At 38.1% G+C, this 15,274-nt stretch overlaps 1 protein-coding gene across 1 annotated transcript; it reads right to left on the bottom strand.

The window, feature by feature from the left end:
• Positions 1 to 1,121: 1,121 nt before the first annotated feature.
• Positions 1,122 to 6,672, bottom strand: LOC144644852 (lysM and putative peptidoglycan-binding domain-containing protein 2-like). The gene is made up of 3 exons (XM_078504399.1): positions 6,384 to 6,672; positions 4,035 to 4,384; positions 1,122 to 3,225 (listed from the first exon to the last, which is right to left on the bottom strand). Exons 1-3 carry the CDS (start codon positions 6,633 to 6,635, stop codon positions 3,030 to 3,032), a joined length of 798 nt encoding a protein of 265 aa, XP_078360525.1. The 5' UTR covers positions 6,636 to 6,672; the 3' UTR covers positions 1,122 to 3,029.
• Positions 6,673 to 15,274: the final 8,602 nt, after the last annotated feature.

Here is a 15,274-nt window from a genome sequence, read left to right as displayed (position 1 = left end):
TTCAAGCCTCTTTTTTCAATAAATTTGAAAATAAAATTCTCGAATCTGATTGGTTATCTCCGATTTGAGTTAACACTAGCGGCACACATGACAGTTAACGTGTAATTGAGTTGTGTCCAAATTGGACCGGCTGCAGGACGCGTTATTTGACTCACACTTAATTGCTCCGCAATGGGTTCCTTTCTTGGTTTTTCTGCCGGTTTTTCTATTTGTTTTTTGCTCTTAAATTATGTTAATTATGATAAAATGTCAACAAATGGGCTTGCAATCATTCTAGTGATTTAGCAGTCCTTCAGGGCGGATGCCGTCTCCTTTGCTCAGCAAACACCTAAAACACACGAGACTATGATCGGGCGACAAGTAGTCAATTATTTTTCTTACTGTTATTACTCGAGCACGCAAACGCGGGAGAAAGACAAGGACGTGGAAAGTCTTCTCATGCGAGGCAACTTTCATGCGGATTTTTCATGGGTTGAAATCTCAATCCCAGGCTCTCTCCTCAATGACAAGGGAGGAAAAGGAGTGCGAGCCAAGCGAGCCTGTATTAGTATTCGAGGTTGGTTGAAATCGCGTGCTTGCTGCCGTGCTCGCCCAGTCAACTAACCTTGAGAAAAAAATAGGGATTACTCGTACTCTAGACTTTACCAAGTCATATTACAATGACTATTATTTAGAAAGCGGAAAATTTGTTCGCAAATTTCACCGGTAATTTTTATTTTCAATGTGCTAAGGCTTTTCTTTGTATTAAGGTAAATGTAATTATAGTGGTCATTCACATAGCTTCATATCTCTTCGAGATACGTAGCTAGTTTAACAGGCATGCCACTGAAACAGAGGAAACAAATAATTATTTCAAATGAACAAAACGTAGTTAAAAATCCCAACTAGCAGGAGGTAGACCAGTTGGCTATATACAAAGTGTGACCCAGGATTTGAAATCGGGATGACCGGAACATATCCAGCTAGTGGCTGGGTGGAGGGTTTGAAACTTGACCTCCGGATTACAACACCAACGCGCCCAACCACTCGGCCACGCTGCCTCCCCCGAAAGGTCTTGTTTTTGCCTTTTATATTAACGAATCAGTAATTCCATCATACCCAACAAATTACAATGACACAAAGCCACACATAGTATTTTGTAATCACATTGTCAAACTTAAAAGTTACAATGTCATAACTGACGGTACATTCACCTAAAATAAATGCCACTACAGACCAACAAATAAAAATTACTTTCTCAAACCAGTGCTTGTAATCTATTGTCCCTAAATGAATACTTTTCTCAATATATTAATTATCATAGAATATAAAATTAATCAATGGAACCAAGTTGTGTACAAACTTGTAAAACTGTGAGCTCCACAATTTCATTAATTTTTGTATTGGAAAATATAATACAGATGAATGTTGTGCACACTCTGACTAGCTAAAACAAGGAATGTTCCATGCATAACATGTAAACTGTGAACAGGTTTTACTGTTAATATGAAATGAGATATGTTGTAGATGAACTTTCTTTTTCTTATTAAGATTTTATAAAGGGCCAGCTTTGACACTATTATGATAATGGCTAAATTGACTTCCTAACGTCTTTACAACACAGATTTATACGTGTACAAAAATAACACGTCACGTATTACATGTATGATTTTTAGCCAATCAGAGCATGCAAAGAGTCCAAATATTTCAGCCATGCAAGAAAATACCCAAGTTTTCCTATGGCAGTGTGATACATGGTGATGGTTTCTCTATTAAATATCACAATTTATTACGTCATGTTGCTCCACTAGGCCAGATTTACACTGTATATTAATAGATAAGTTATAAAAATAGCTAATACGTTCATTTAAATGGTGAATTCCACCAATTTATTAATGTAAAAATATATTTAAAATGATGACACTACAGGAAGTCATCTCTCTTCCTGCCAGTGGTACACACACTCACTCTTCAGAAAGTACTGCAGTTGTTCATATGAATTCTATTCAGGCTATAAGTTTGAGTGCAAGTCTGTGTTTTGGAGTCCAGATATATAGAGATCAGAATACTGAACAGACGTCCAGTCAAGATCCACAGTGATTGAGAAGATGCCCCAAACCAGACTTTAATTTAACAACCATTTAACTATTAGAATACCTTCTACTACTCTGCCATCATTGTATCAAATAATTCTGCCACTACATTTCAAAAGTCTACCTTGTAATAAGAGCAGTCTGCTGAGAGGTTAGAGTCTCGCAGCCAACCACTGTCTATAATCATTACTTTTCTGGCCAAGTCTTCAAGTGCATGTTGGTGGTCTGTAAAATCCTGGTGATGGGCCTGCCCTGGGCTTATACAACCTAGTAAGGGGTTTTGGAGGGGCATCTGTGTGTTATATTTAATAAACTTCTCCGTCATATAAATTATTTGTTATTAAAACCATATCAACGCTGCAGGATCTGGTGTGACAAGAGGGGTGGAGGGGGGGGGGGGGGCATGTTAAACCCAGGATTTTACAGTACATGGTACATGTGAAGTACCAGGAAAGTTATATTTACAGTTGAGAATGTAACTGCAAAGTTTCAGCAAAAATGGTTGAATATGGAGGCCATGCATGGGAGCATTAATGGTAATTGAATTAAAAATAATTGTTGCTATATTTTGTAACTGAGGCAAATATATTTCCTTAAAATTTTATTAGTGATTTTTTTAATAGTCTCACTTCTTCCATATTCAACCTAGTAAACTGAAATGTTCAGTTACTCATAAGAGACCATGACTCTGAAAACCAAGGAATGCTTCTTTGTAAAACACCCCACCAGAATCTGATTTAAATAAGACTTTGCTTCAATATTATAGACTTAGTTATTTGCATTTCAGTTCAAGACTCCTGCACTAAACTGTGTTACAGTTCAGTGACAAACAGCCATTTTACACATTATTAATGTTATATTGGAGTATTGTACACTTGTAGTCTGACTTTTTAGTAAGCTCATCATTTTTCCACCACACAGTGTACTATTTGAATAACATTGGTACTGCAACCTACATCAGAGCTCAAAGAACTGATCATCATCGTCCTGGATGGCAGTTTTGTCCCGTTTCACGTGCCTCTTCGACGTTAGTATCTGTCCCCTTTGTCTTCTTGATGATCCAGTTTCCAGTGGTCGAAACAAATCATCTTCCACAACATAACTGCCACTTGATTTTTCCACCTCTGCTATCACTTTAGGACCAGAAACGGTTCTGGAAAGAAAACAATAAGTTAAATGTCAATTTACAGCATATGGGGCTGGATTGGCCCATACCCTGCGGAAAGAACCAAGCAACATCACTCACCAGTCCCTGACTTGGAACCCTCAGGGGAAGAGAGGGAGAGGTTGACCCAAAAACATTGTTTCAAAGAGGGTAGATTTCTCATTCTAGGAGTGAGATCATTCCACAGTTTGGGCCCTAGGTAATGAAGTGAGTGTTTTCCCTACGTTACCGAAGAGAATTAAGGTTGAACAAATTCTCCTTTTCTTATTTAAGTAATACAAGCAACTGTCTAAATATTGGAAAAGATTGGAAAGTCTCTGTGGTAGCAATTTATGCTTAATTTTAGACATGAAGATGGCAATGTCCTGTAATTGTCTGTTGTACAACGATGGTATGTCTGCTTTTGTCAGTAGATTCTCATAGCTAGATTTTTTATCCTTAAATAGTGCCCTAATTTAGTTCTCTTTTTTGTATGTGTTCAAGCTTTCTCCTGTTCACTTTCTGTCTGTGTTCTGTCACCATGGTGAGTGAGCACCTCCACTGTTTTGGTTTACAGACTGTAAACTGACATCATTTCAAAAGAAATAAAGATATGGGCAAAAATACAGAACAAATACATACAGAGCACCTGGCTGAGCTCTTGGTGTGAAATGCAAGCATGCTCATTACAAGTTTCAACCTGCTTTATTGCAAGGAATTATGATTACTGGAATTAAACTTTAACCCTTGGATCAAACTATTAATCAACATCTTTGCAAGATCTCCAGCTTTTCTTAGAGAAGACTTGTAAATCTCACCTCAGCTTTTCAGATTCTTTTTTGGAACTTTTAATCCTTGCATCGAGTTGTTGTAGAAAACTTAAAGCATTTTCCTGGTTCTGTTGCTCTTCTAAAGCTCCTTCCCTTGATTTATCTACAGATGTGCCGTCGCACATTGTATCACACTGCTTTTCTTTGCCACTGTCTACTCCATTATTAATGATCCTGTCCTCAGTGATACCACTGTCATCTGTGCCTGATTCATCTTCAGAGACTTCCAATTCTGCCACATAGTTTTTTGAATCTTTCTTGACTGGAATTTTCAGGATTTTAAATAAGTGTATATTGTCATTTGCCCAAATTTTGTTTGCTCTCCTTAACTGCTCAACCTAAAAAAAGGAAAGATGCAAAGTGGTTAAAAACCTTACTTCATAACTCTGATCAGGGATCACACCTGTAAGAAATCCACTCAGTTCAAAACGTTTTGATCAGCACTCTACTTGTAGACTTATTCAGTTGTTGGTTTCTATTTGAAATGTAATTTTTTTATTAGAATGTTAATAAATTATAACCAAGAGGGCTTACAATTCCTTTATTCAGGGCTTCTGACATTTTGCATGGTAGAAGATCTGCAGAATTTGGGTAAATCCACAAAATCCCACAAAATTCACAAAACACGCAAAATACTGCGAAATTTGCTGATAATGTTACTGGTTCATTGGACTGTTTCCACTGGTTTGTTACCTGAACATGCATTTGGCTAGGATCAAACCTCAGTGGAGTAATAATATTCCAAGGGTTTGCATCATGCCGGCTGGCTTAGCTTGCTTTATCAAGCTTCAGAAATATTTTCAGGCACAACAACAGGATTATTTTGACTGAGTGTTGTAAGTTAAGAAAAATAAAGCTTTTTCTTCTCGCAATTCCCAAAGGTAGTAGCTATGTTAAAAGTGGTGGGGGACCAAGGAGGTAGAAACCCAAGAGTTATAGTGATAAAACATATGAAGCATATGGGAAGTGGGATGAGATCATAGGCCATTTCCAGTCCTGATGCAGCGCTTATTCGAGAAATTCCGTATAACTAAAAATCCACTACAAAGCAACTCTAAAACAACATAATTTGGAAATTTCTTAACATCAAAAGCGAATTGTTCTTCAATTCAAAGTGATTATTAATAATTATTTGTTGTGAAGGCTGTGAGCTTTGGTGGCATTACAAGCCCAACTTCTCTCTTCCTTTTTTCCAGTCACCTGTGTAGTAAGTGGCCTGTTTTCAGCGTTTGCTTTGTACAGATAGAAAATATACCGTTAAATTAAAAAAAAGATTTCTTTACCGCGTCCAATTTTTAATAAACGCCGCCCTCAAATAAGCGCCGCCCTGGAATAAGTGCTGCATTTGAGATGTGAAAAATTTAATAAGCGCCACAGCGCTTAATCCAGTAAATGCGGTATGTACAAACAGGCAGGAGCCAGTGCTAAGGAAGGGGTGTGAACGGAAAGTAAAATGTTGGGAAAACTAGAAGTTCTGATCCCCTGTTTAGATGACTTGAATCAAGAAAACACATTGCCCCATATTTTTAACATGGAAAAGAATAATACAAAGCATTAAAACATACCCCAAGATGATGACTGGGACAAGGAGAAATAGGAAAAAGCAGAAATTAAGCTTTTTTTTAATAGTCACTTAGGAAAGGGGCAGAAACCAGGAGTAAATATTAATGAACATAGCAAAAGGTGCAAGTTCTGACTCCATAATAAAGGATTTGGCCACAAGCAAACTGTGTAACAGCTTTAAACTATATACAAAACTTCATTTTGCCTGAGCTCTTGCAAAGGCATGTAAACCTACTACTGAGTCCTCAATCTCATGTGACTTGAGAACAATGCAGTCTTCATAACATTTAGTTATTTTTAGCACATACATGTGGTCAATGCAATAAAATCGCTTCCATACATATCCCAAGCAATAGTACATTAATATATTCTAATACATTAATAAACCAAAGCTAATATTTGATTAGCTGGCAAATCTAAAGGAAAGCTTAAATTATTTCAATGTTCGCTTTGTTTAGCCAGGCAATGTAAATCGATCGACGAGCTATACCGAACGAATAAGAGCCTTTACCCCAACAGAAGAAGAATTGTACAAGTTTCCTCGCAGTAAACTTGCCCAAGGTGAAACGAAATTAAAAGCTTATTATGCAACGCGTAAGAAATTCGATAATAGAGAACCATAATAGAGCACACTGGGTTACTAGCAGGACGAGCATTGTTCTTCCAGGAAACGATTTTTAAGCCCATGATTTTGGTCTACGATGGCATCAAGACACTTGTCCATGCTTAAAGAACAGTCAATACAACATATCTTTTTTAAACACGCTTACTCACCGTCACTCCATATTTTATAGCCAGTCCTTGCAGAGTGTCTGTCGCTTCCAGAACATGGCCAATTAACTTTATGTCGCATTGCGGCTGCAGTGGATTTCGCGTTGTTCCGTAAGATTTTGGTGCTTCAAAGCTATCTGACAAAGAACTCCTTTCCGAGGCATGATTCTTTCTGACTGAGTTAAGCAGTGGACTTGATTTGTAGTTTCGAAGTCCACGATCGGAAAAGATACTTTTCCGTTCCCCCTCCGCCATCTTCCATTTTGTTTATCACACAACTTTAGATTCCAGTCTTGCGCAAACTTTCACGTGGTTTTCGAGTTCGTTTTGTAGAATAGTAGGGTAGGGTAGGGGTAAACAAGTTGGTCTCTCGACCGGGGGAGGGGTAGCATTTCTCCGGAATTAAGGGAACTGAACATAGATTTTTAACTTCGCCTACTGGTTTATTACTTCAAGGGAACTTAAATTTTGAAATAAAAAAGGGGGGTCACCAGATTCGTTTAGGAGCAGGAAGACCATGTATATTCCATATAATTCCTTTATAATTCCTCTGCGATAATTTATTTTTCAAACACATGAATTGATCTGTTTTTATTTTACAGAAAGAATTTGATCGCTACACCCAAAATATGAGAAAAAATTGATAGGTCACCAGGCTCGTTTTAGGAGAAAGTGACAATTTACTTCTCTCGCGGACTAAGCCGCATAGAAAAAGCCGCCATTTCGTTGATGTGTGTGTGTGCGCGCGCGCGCTAATTACGCGAATTACGCGTAAATTTCTGCGCAGTAAGGATGCGCAATGCAATACAGGGCAATGATCTTAAAATCAGGAGCCACAATTCCCGATTATGGCTCCTGATTAAAGAAAATGATTGTTTTGTTTTTTTTTTTCAAAATAAAACTGTACAACTTTCCTTTGCTATTTTTCTTTCTCTCATGCACTAGCCTTTATACCGGGGTTTTGTTCGTCTGCAACGCAGGCTATCTTGCACGTTTGAAGTAAATGTGTCATGATGTTAATAGCGTCCTGAAAAAGGGGGGCTATTAAATATCACTTCCCAGCACAAATGTTGCCCAGATTCCATTTCCTAGCTTATTGTTTCCCGATTTTCCAAATCCCATTTCAGTTCTATTATTTATTTTTTTGTGATTCCCAGTTCCAGTGGCCCAAATCCCATTTTCCCAGTAAAATTTGACCCAAATTCCAGTTCCCACCAGTTCAGACCCCTCTATTATAAAAACATTTTAGTATAACCTAATTTTGAAAATTATGCCAGATGCAATGTTCATCACGGCTGCCATTTTACTTCTGCTCTTCTGTAGTTTTTGTATATTTAGAAGAAAGGAATTAGACTAGTAGTAATCAGCGATTAGGGGAATGCGTTCGAGTAAGGCTTGAAAGGAGGGGTAGTTTTTGGTGTTGACTAAGATTTCCCCTTTTTCTTGTACAATTTGTTGGTGATGGGACAAAAGAGGAAGGTGAAATGTTTGTAAGAATGATGGCGAATAAACTGTGAACAATAACTTTATTAATTTCAAGAATGAATGACAATTGCTTGTCTTTGAATGTGTGTTATGTGTAACACACAAGTATGAAAGTAACGACACAGTTCAAAGTTCAAACTTAAACTCAGCTGTCACACTGTTCCTTTAAGGTTACAGACAACATTATTTTATATTTGAAACAGCAACATGTGAATTCCATAGAAAGCACTTTTAACTTGAAACAGCAATATATTGAAGTATGAATTCATATTGCAGAATTTGCTTTCAACTAAAAATACTTCCTGCCTGGATAATTACATTGTCACACCAAGTTCCTGGTGTTGACATTTGCTGAATTTAGTCTTGCCAACTATTGTCAGAAACGCTCTCAACATAAAATTCTGGATGATTATTCAAGTGCCTAATACCAGCAGTACGAATTTGAAAATGCAACTCTGCAGTTCCATACAGTTGGTGTGAAACTGACCTAAAAAACAGTCTCCACTCCCACCAACATCATAAGGCATTAAACTTATTAATGAAAGTCTCTCATAATCTCATTAAGAGATACCCAAGGCAAATTACAACTGTCATTTGCAGGAAGCATACCTCCTTTTAAATTTGAACTTTGAAAAATATGACCAAAAGCGCTATTGTGACTGAACTCAGACTTTGTTTGAAGCATGTCAATTGATAACTCTTTCTGTTTACCAGTGCAATACTTGTATCTTTTTTTCTCTTTCTGTTTGTTTATGAAAAAACATATTTACTGTAAAAATGTTCAGAGTTACACAAAATAAACCATTTCTTGTAATTGCTACAAAAATTTCTAAAAAGTGAGGAGCTTGGGAAATTATGTTTCAGTAGTTTTTTAAGTCTACTTCTGTATTTCTTTCTTCTAAGCAATTTAGTAACTCTACGAACAGAAATTCGAGATGGTTCTCTATCTCGTTTCCTGTTGCTTTTTGCTTTTTTCACAGCCTAAGATTTCTCAGCATTTGTAGAGATCATAGCAACAGAACAACTCCTATCGCCATTCTTTCCAGCTACAACACGGACATCTCTTTCATGTCTCTTTATAAGCTTACTATCATAATTATTGTGGGTATCATTTATCGAAGTCTGGACAGAACTCTGTGCACGACGTGATTTGGTCACGTTATACAAAATAATGCTTCTGGTGCCGCATTTACTCGACTGAACAATGGTTCGGTTGTATTCGATCGCTTCATCTGTTCTGATGTCGTCCACACCGTGAAAATGTTTAACGCAAATGCGAGCCTCATCACTCGATAACGCCGTGTTCTGATCACAAGTAATGATCAAGTGGCTACATAACTCGGAAAGTTTGTTATTTGATCACAAGCCATGATCAAGTGGCACAATGGCCGCTGAGCTATACAACTAAGAACATTTGCTATTTGACCACAAGCAACGGTCAGTTTTGGTCGCAGTTCAGCGACCAAAGACGACAGAAGAGGCGATTCTTGTAAGAGAACGAAAGTAAACAGTTTTACTAAGTACACAATCTAGCGACCAAACGAAATGTTCTATCGAATTCGTAAAGCACGTGTGCAGAACAGCGACCAAAGACGACAAAAGGGATGATTCATTGCGAAAACGAGACTAAAATATCGTCGCAAAACAGTTTCCCGGCCGAGACTTGCCCCTGCAAAAATCAATCGGGGCGGCCAATTTGGAGTCCATAAACCTGCGCGCGCATTACGGCTCGATTCATTCCGCATAACAGTGCACAGGCCTACCAACTCAAAAGACACAGGACGCAAAACAGAATTAGGCTTGCGCTCTCCTTCGTCGAACGCAATTAATATTGCGCAGTAGTTCAAGATACGTATTATTGTTATTACTATTCAGATTAAATTATTATTATAATTATTATTATTGTTATTATTATTGTTATTGTTATTATTATTACGTCACTGAGTGATTAAAAAATTCAAGAAAACACTTAAAATATGGTGTATTTATTCTTCTTTTAGTCATAGTCATAGCAATTCTTTTTCTTGTGAAACAAAGCCTAACCACGACACTGGGAACTCCGTGCACATGGCCTCCGTGAAAACCAGCCCACAATATATACTTTCTAGACTAAATTAAATATGCATGGTCACGATCACGCTAACAGGTGATTCCTACGAAACCAGAAAATGAAAAAGCTGAGCTAACACACTTGATTGTTTTTGCATGAGAATCTTTTTTGACTGAACGTTGCGGCTGAGAAATGCCAGAACTTCAGAGCAATGAGAACGTCTTTAGGCTAAGATCTTCTGATAAATTAATGGAGTTAAGCCTCAGCTGAAAAGTTAATTCACGCTCCACTGTGCTGAATTTATGTTAAGTCGCGTATCCGCTTTTTATGTAGCTTCTGACAAGCGAAAATGAGTGGCTTTCAAGTATTTACTAAGAGACAAGTGTAAGTGTATACGGAAAGAAGAAGAGAATCCATGTAAATATAAAGTATTTTCGAGGGGGTAAGTATCCGGCAAAATTAATTGCTTTTTGAAATAAATGAACTGATCAATACATGGTTGAAACGTTACGGCGAAATCATAACTCGAGCGAGCAATTCGCCTTAGGTAGGTAGGGAGGTAGGTATCGATAGGTAGGTAGGTAATTTTTATTTCCACACGGTTTAAACATCAGCTTTTTTCTAAAAATAAATACTACATACAACGGCTTACGTAAATAATAAATTTCTAGTGATAAGCTAAATATAAAGAAAAAGCTGCTTTCCACGAATGCCGTGCCTTACAGTACTTGTTTTACTAAAGCTTTAAATTGCCCAAGGGACTCTGCTTGTCTTACGTTGGAAGGAAGACTGTTCCATAAGACTGCGCCGCTATAGGGTAAAGCTATTTTTTGTAAGAGTTAGTGCGCAGTACAATGAAAGTAAATACTCTATAACAAGTCAAAATAAAATCTGAAAATGAAATTAAGTACCTAATATCAATTCATACTAAAATAAAATACATGACCTTACATCATTAGCGGTCATGACAAGAGGTTCGATAGTTTAAAACAAACACCGATGGGCAATATTGTTTGGGTAACTTGCGCTTAATGCAGGCTCCGTACCATACTCTTATACTGAACAAAACCTAAATTAAGCACTTTCCTCCAATATCAAAAACGTCGTAGTGACCTTGACAGCTCATTAAATGTTAGAAGTCCCGATAATTATGGAATTATGGACTTCTGTTAATGTGTTTTTTTTTCAATGAGAGTGCCTCTGCAACCACTTCGAACTTCGGTTGTTTTACGAATCGGACATCAATAGCTTATTAAATATTCTTTAGAACCTCGTGTCCCTATATGGACTTCTGTTAATGTGTGTTTTTTTTTTTCAATGAGAGTGCCTCTGCAACCACTTCAAACTTCGGGTGTTTACGAATCGGACATTGCATAAATATTCTTTAGAACCTCGTATCCCTATACGGCCATCGAAGAAAATCATCCATGTCATTCTCTTTTTAAAGGAACACTGAGGTTAGAAAAAGCCAAAATTTCAGAACATGCTAGGAACATACTCAAGGCTGAAATTAAGGTACAAGAAATTTTCTATTTCCAATTTGTTTGTCAAATCAAACCTGCCTGCTGATGACAAAGACGTGTACATGAAGAATTCAGTGAAAACTTCTAGCATGATTTACTGCTGTACCCCTCCTTACAGTTTTTAAAACTGAAACATAACATGATAACACTTTCAGGCCAAATCTTCAATCAATATATCGGTGACGTCATACGTACAGTGTGCCAAATGAACTTGAACTTTACTTTTGCCAAAAAAAAAAACAAAAAAAACCAAATTGAGACCAGGTGAAACAAAACTGAAGGTGGTTTTGTTTAAGCAGTTTAACTGTTTGGCACCCTATAAATATTGTTTTCAATGTGCTGAAATTAATGAGATGCTAAGTCACGTATCCGTATCAAGAAATGGTCTATTGTTGTGTTTCAACTTTTTGGATTGATCACTAAACAATAGTCCCTTTGTTCTTGGTTGCGCTAAGGGACTTTGGTCGAAGCTAACCGGAAAAGCTCGTGGCTAATCGGAAGATTGTCGGTATGACAATTAAGCTACACTGGGGGGAGTAGGTAGCGTCATATTTGTACTCGTCAGGACAGGTTTCCGCGCCTGAAACTAACCAACGCTTTGAACGTGAAATTAAACCACGCATAACTTATTATTCGTACTTATAAAGACGCAAACCAACGATTCAAAATGAGACCTTATTAAACGTTTTATTCATACTTATGAAGAGACGAACCGACGCTTTCATGAACTCTCACTTTACTTTTTGTTTATACTTGTGAAGAAACAAACCGACGCTTTGAACTCGAAACTTTAAGTCGCACTTGCGAAGACGCTTTGAACTCACGAACGCTGCGAATTCACGCTTTGAACTCAAACTCTTGTTTTTTATTCACACTTGTGAAGAAACGAACCGACGCTTACAACTTGAAGCCTTGCTCGAATCGTTTAGTCATACTTGCAAAGACGCAAACTCGCGCTTTGAACTCGAACTCTTGTTAAGATTTATTCACACTTGTGAAGAAACAAACCGACGCTTTGAACTCGAAACTTTTAGTCATACTTGCAAAGACGCAAACTCGCGCTATGAACTCGAACTCTTGTTAAGATTTATTCACACTTGTGAAGAAACAAACCGACGCTTTGAACTCGAAACTTTTAGTCGCACTTGCGAAGACGCAAACTCGCGCTATGAACTCAATCTCTTGTTAAGATTTATTCACACTTGTGAAGAAACGAACCGACGCTTACAACTTGAAGCCTTGCTCGAATCGTTTAGTCGCACTTGCGAAGACGCAAACTCGCGCTATGAACTCGAACTCTTGTTAAGATTTATTCACACTTGTGAAGAAACAAACCGACGCTTTGAACTCGAAACTTTTAGTCATACTTGCAAAGACGCAAACTCGCGCTATGAACTCGAACTCTTGTTAAGATTTATTCACACTTGTGAAGAAACAAACCGACGCTTTGAACTCGAAACTTTTAGTCGCACTTGCGAAGACGCAAACTCGCGCTATGAACTCAATCTCTTGTTAAGATTTATTCACACTTGTGAAGAAACAAACCGACGCTTAGAACTCGAAGCCTTGCTTGAATCTTTTAGGGCCTGTTTACATGATTCCGGAATGACTTTCATTCCGGAACGAGTTCATTCCATCCCCATACAGTTCTTTGTATCTGTTTACATGATACCGAGACGAAAGTCAAGTCATTCCGGAATGAGTTCATTCCGGTTTTCATTCCGGAATGAAAGTTTCGTTCTGGAATGACATTTCATTCTGGTATCATGTAAACACAGAACGAATTTCGTTCCGAGATGAAATCGCAACTCGAAAACCGCATACGGACTCCACAGTTTGAATTCAGAGCGAAAAAACGTAATAGCAATTACTGTTTAGCCCAAAGAAGCAGCTCTAGGGTCAAATTACTCGTTTAAATTGCAGTTACGGCAATAAATGGGCACAAAAACAAGTTTGCGTGAAGCATGCGCCATCTTGTTTTGATCTCGCGCGAAAACCGCGCACGTGAAAATGCCTTTGGTTGAACGGGTCGACTCTGTCATGTAAATGCAGAACGAACTTCATTCCGGAACGAGTTTCGTTCCGGAATGAAAGTCATTCCGGAATCATGTAAACAGGCCCTTAGTCATACTTGCAAAGACAAGAACTCGTATTTCACTTGTTTCTCGAAGAAACTAGCTTGTCTTAGCTATATCAAATTCGAGGATAAATAAAGTTTTATGTTATGTATGTTATGTTCGCGCTTTGAACTCAAACTCTTGTTAAGATTTTTTTCACACTTGTGAAGAAACAAACCGACGCTTCGAACTCGAAACTTTTAGTCGCACTTGCGAAGACGCGAACTCACGCTTTGAACTCAAACTCCTGTCAAGATTTTATTCACACTTGTGAAGAAACGAACCGACGCTTTGAACTCGAAACTTTTAGTCGCACTTGCGAAGACGCGAACTCACGCTTTGAACTCAAACTCCTGTTAAGATTTTATTCACACTTGTGAAGAAACGAACCGACGCTTAGAACTCGAAGCCTTGCTTGAATCTTTTAGCCATACTTGCAAAGACGCGAACTCGCGCTTTGAACTCAAACTCCTGTTAAGATTTTATTCACACTTGTGAAGAAACGAACCGACGCTTAGAACTCGAAGCCTTGCTTGAATCTTTTAGCCATACTTGCAAAGACGCGAACTCGCGCTTTGAACTCAAACTCCTGTTAAGATTTTATTCACACTTGTGAAGAAACGAACCGACGCTTAGAACTCGAAGCCTTGCTCGAAACTTTTTAGTCGCGCTTGCGAAGACGCGAACTCACGCTTTGAACTCAAACTCTTGTAAAGATTTTATTCACACTTGTGAAAAAAAAAACCGACGCTTAGAACTCGAAGCCTTGCTTGAATCTTTTAGTCATACTTGCAAAGACGCCTTTCGTAATTTTTATTTCCACTTGTTCACCTTCATGAACTGTTGCCCCTACCTGAACAAAACCTACCAGTATCACCCTCCCGGGGAGAATTTGTCTTTTCTTCCATCTTTCCGAGCGTTTAAATTTCCCGCTCGTATGCTAATCGGAAACTTCGTCGAATCCCTCGTGTGTTCTGAAGCTGTTGCGCCATTGTTCAAAAATGGCCATATAGGGTCATTTTTCGCTTGCAAAACAAAGCCTATTGTTAGCAAAGTTGAAACGCATTTCTTGATACGCTATAGCCAGTTACAAGACCTTACTAGAGGCTTCACACACACGCACCGTTAAATTTTGTCCAATGAAAGAAAACTCGGTGACTTCCACGGGGTCAATTCAATAAAACATTTACATGTGTAATTTACAAGTGAAGAGATCGAAAACAAAAGCTACACTTGTAGATTACACTTGTAAATGTTTTATTGAATTGACCCTAGGTGAAATAAAAAAAAAATATTGACTGAGTTAGTTCGGGCCATACGGGAAAATATTTGCCTCTCTGTCATTTTGTTTGGACCTTCCTGCGATCCGTGACCGTGACCTCGAGCCGAATGTTCTTTTCGTCCGGCCTTTCCACTCAGTCAATAACTCATATGACGTCACAAGCGATCTTGACATCTTGTGCGTTAGTTATAAACAAAAACCCGGTTGACAGTATTGCCGGATTATGTACTTATCGCAGAACTTTATTTGATAAATGCAGTTTCCGAGATCTTCTCAGAGCCACTTGACAAAAACTAAATTTAGTTTCATCCAATATCGACTACGTCATAGAAGCATTAAAAATTGTGGTGAGAAAAATGTGAATACCTGCTCGGTAGCATTTAAGGCAGAACGCAGATTAATCCCTGCACAACGTTAGTTTTCAACAGCATCTTATC

The sequence above is a fragment of the Oculina patagonica genome, chromosome 2 (assembly GCF_052425735.1).
Source record: "Oculina patagonica isolate OP01 chromosome 2, crgOcupat, whole genome shotgun sequence".
Classification (NCBI taxonomy): domain Eukaryota; kingdom Metazoa; phylum Cnidaria; class Anthozoa; order Scleractinia; family Oculinidae; genus Oculina; species Oculina patagonica.
This window is presented reverse-complemented; position numbering and strand designations above follow the sequence as displayed.

Coding starts and splice junctions, on each gene's coding strand:
- LOC144644852 (XM_078504399.1), bottom strand. CDS start 6,635: ATGGCGGAGGGGGAACGGAAAAGTATCTTTTCCGATCGTGGACTTCGA. Junction 4,385..6,383: donor CTATAAAATATGGAGTGACG/GTGAGTAAGCGT, acceptor TCCTTTTTTTAG/GTTGAGCAGTTAAGGAGAGC. Junction 3,226..4,034: donor AAAGAATCTGAAAAGCTGAG/GTGAGATTTACA, acceptor TTTTCTTTCCAG/AACCGTTTCTGGTCCTAAAG.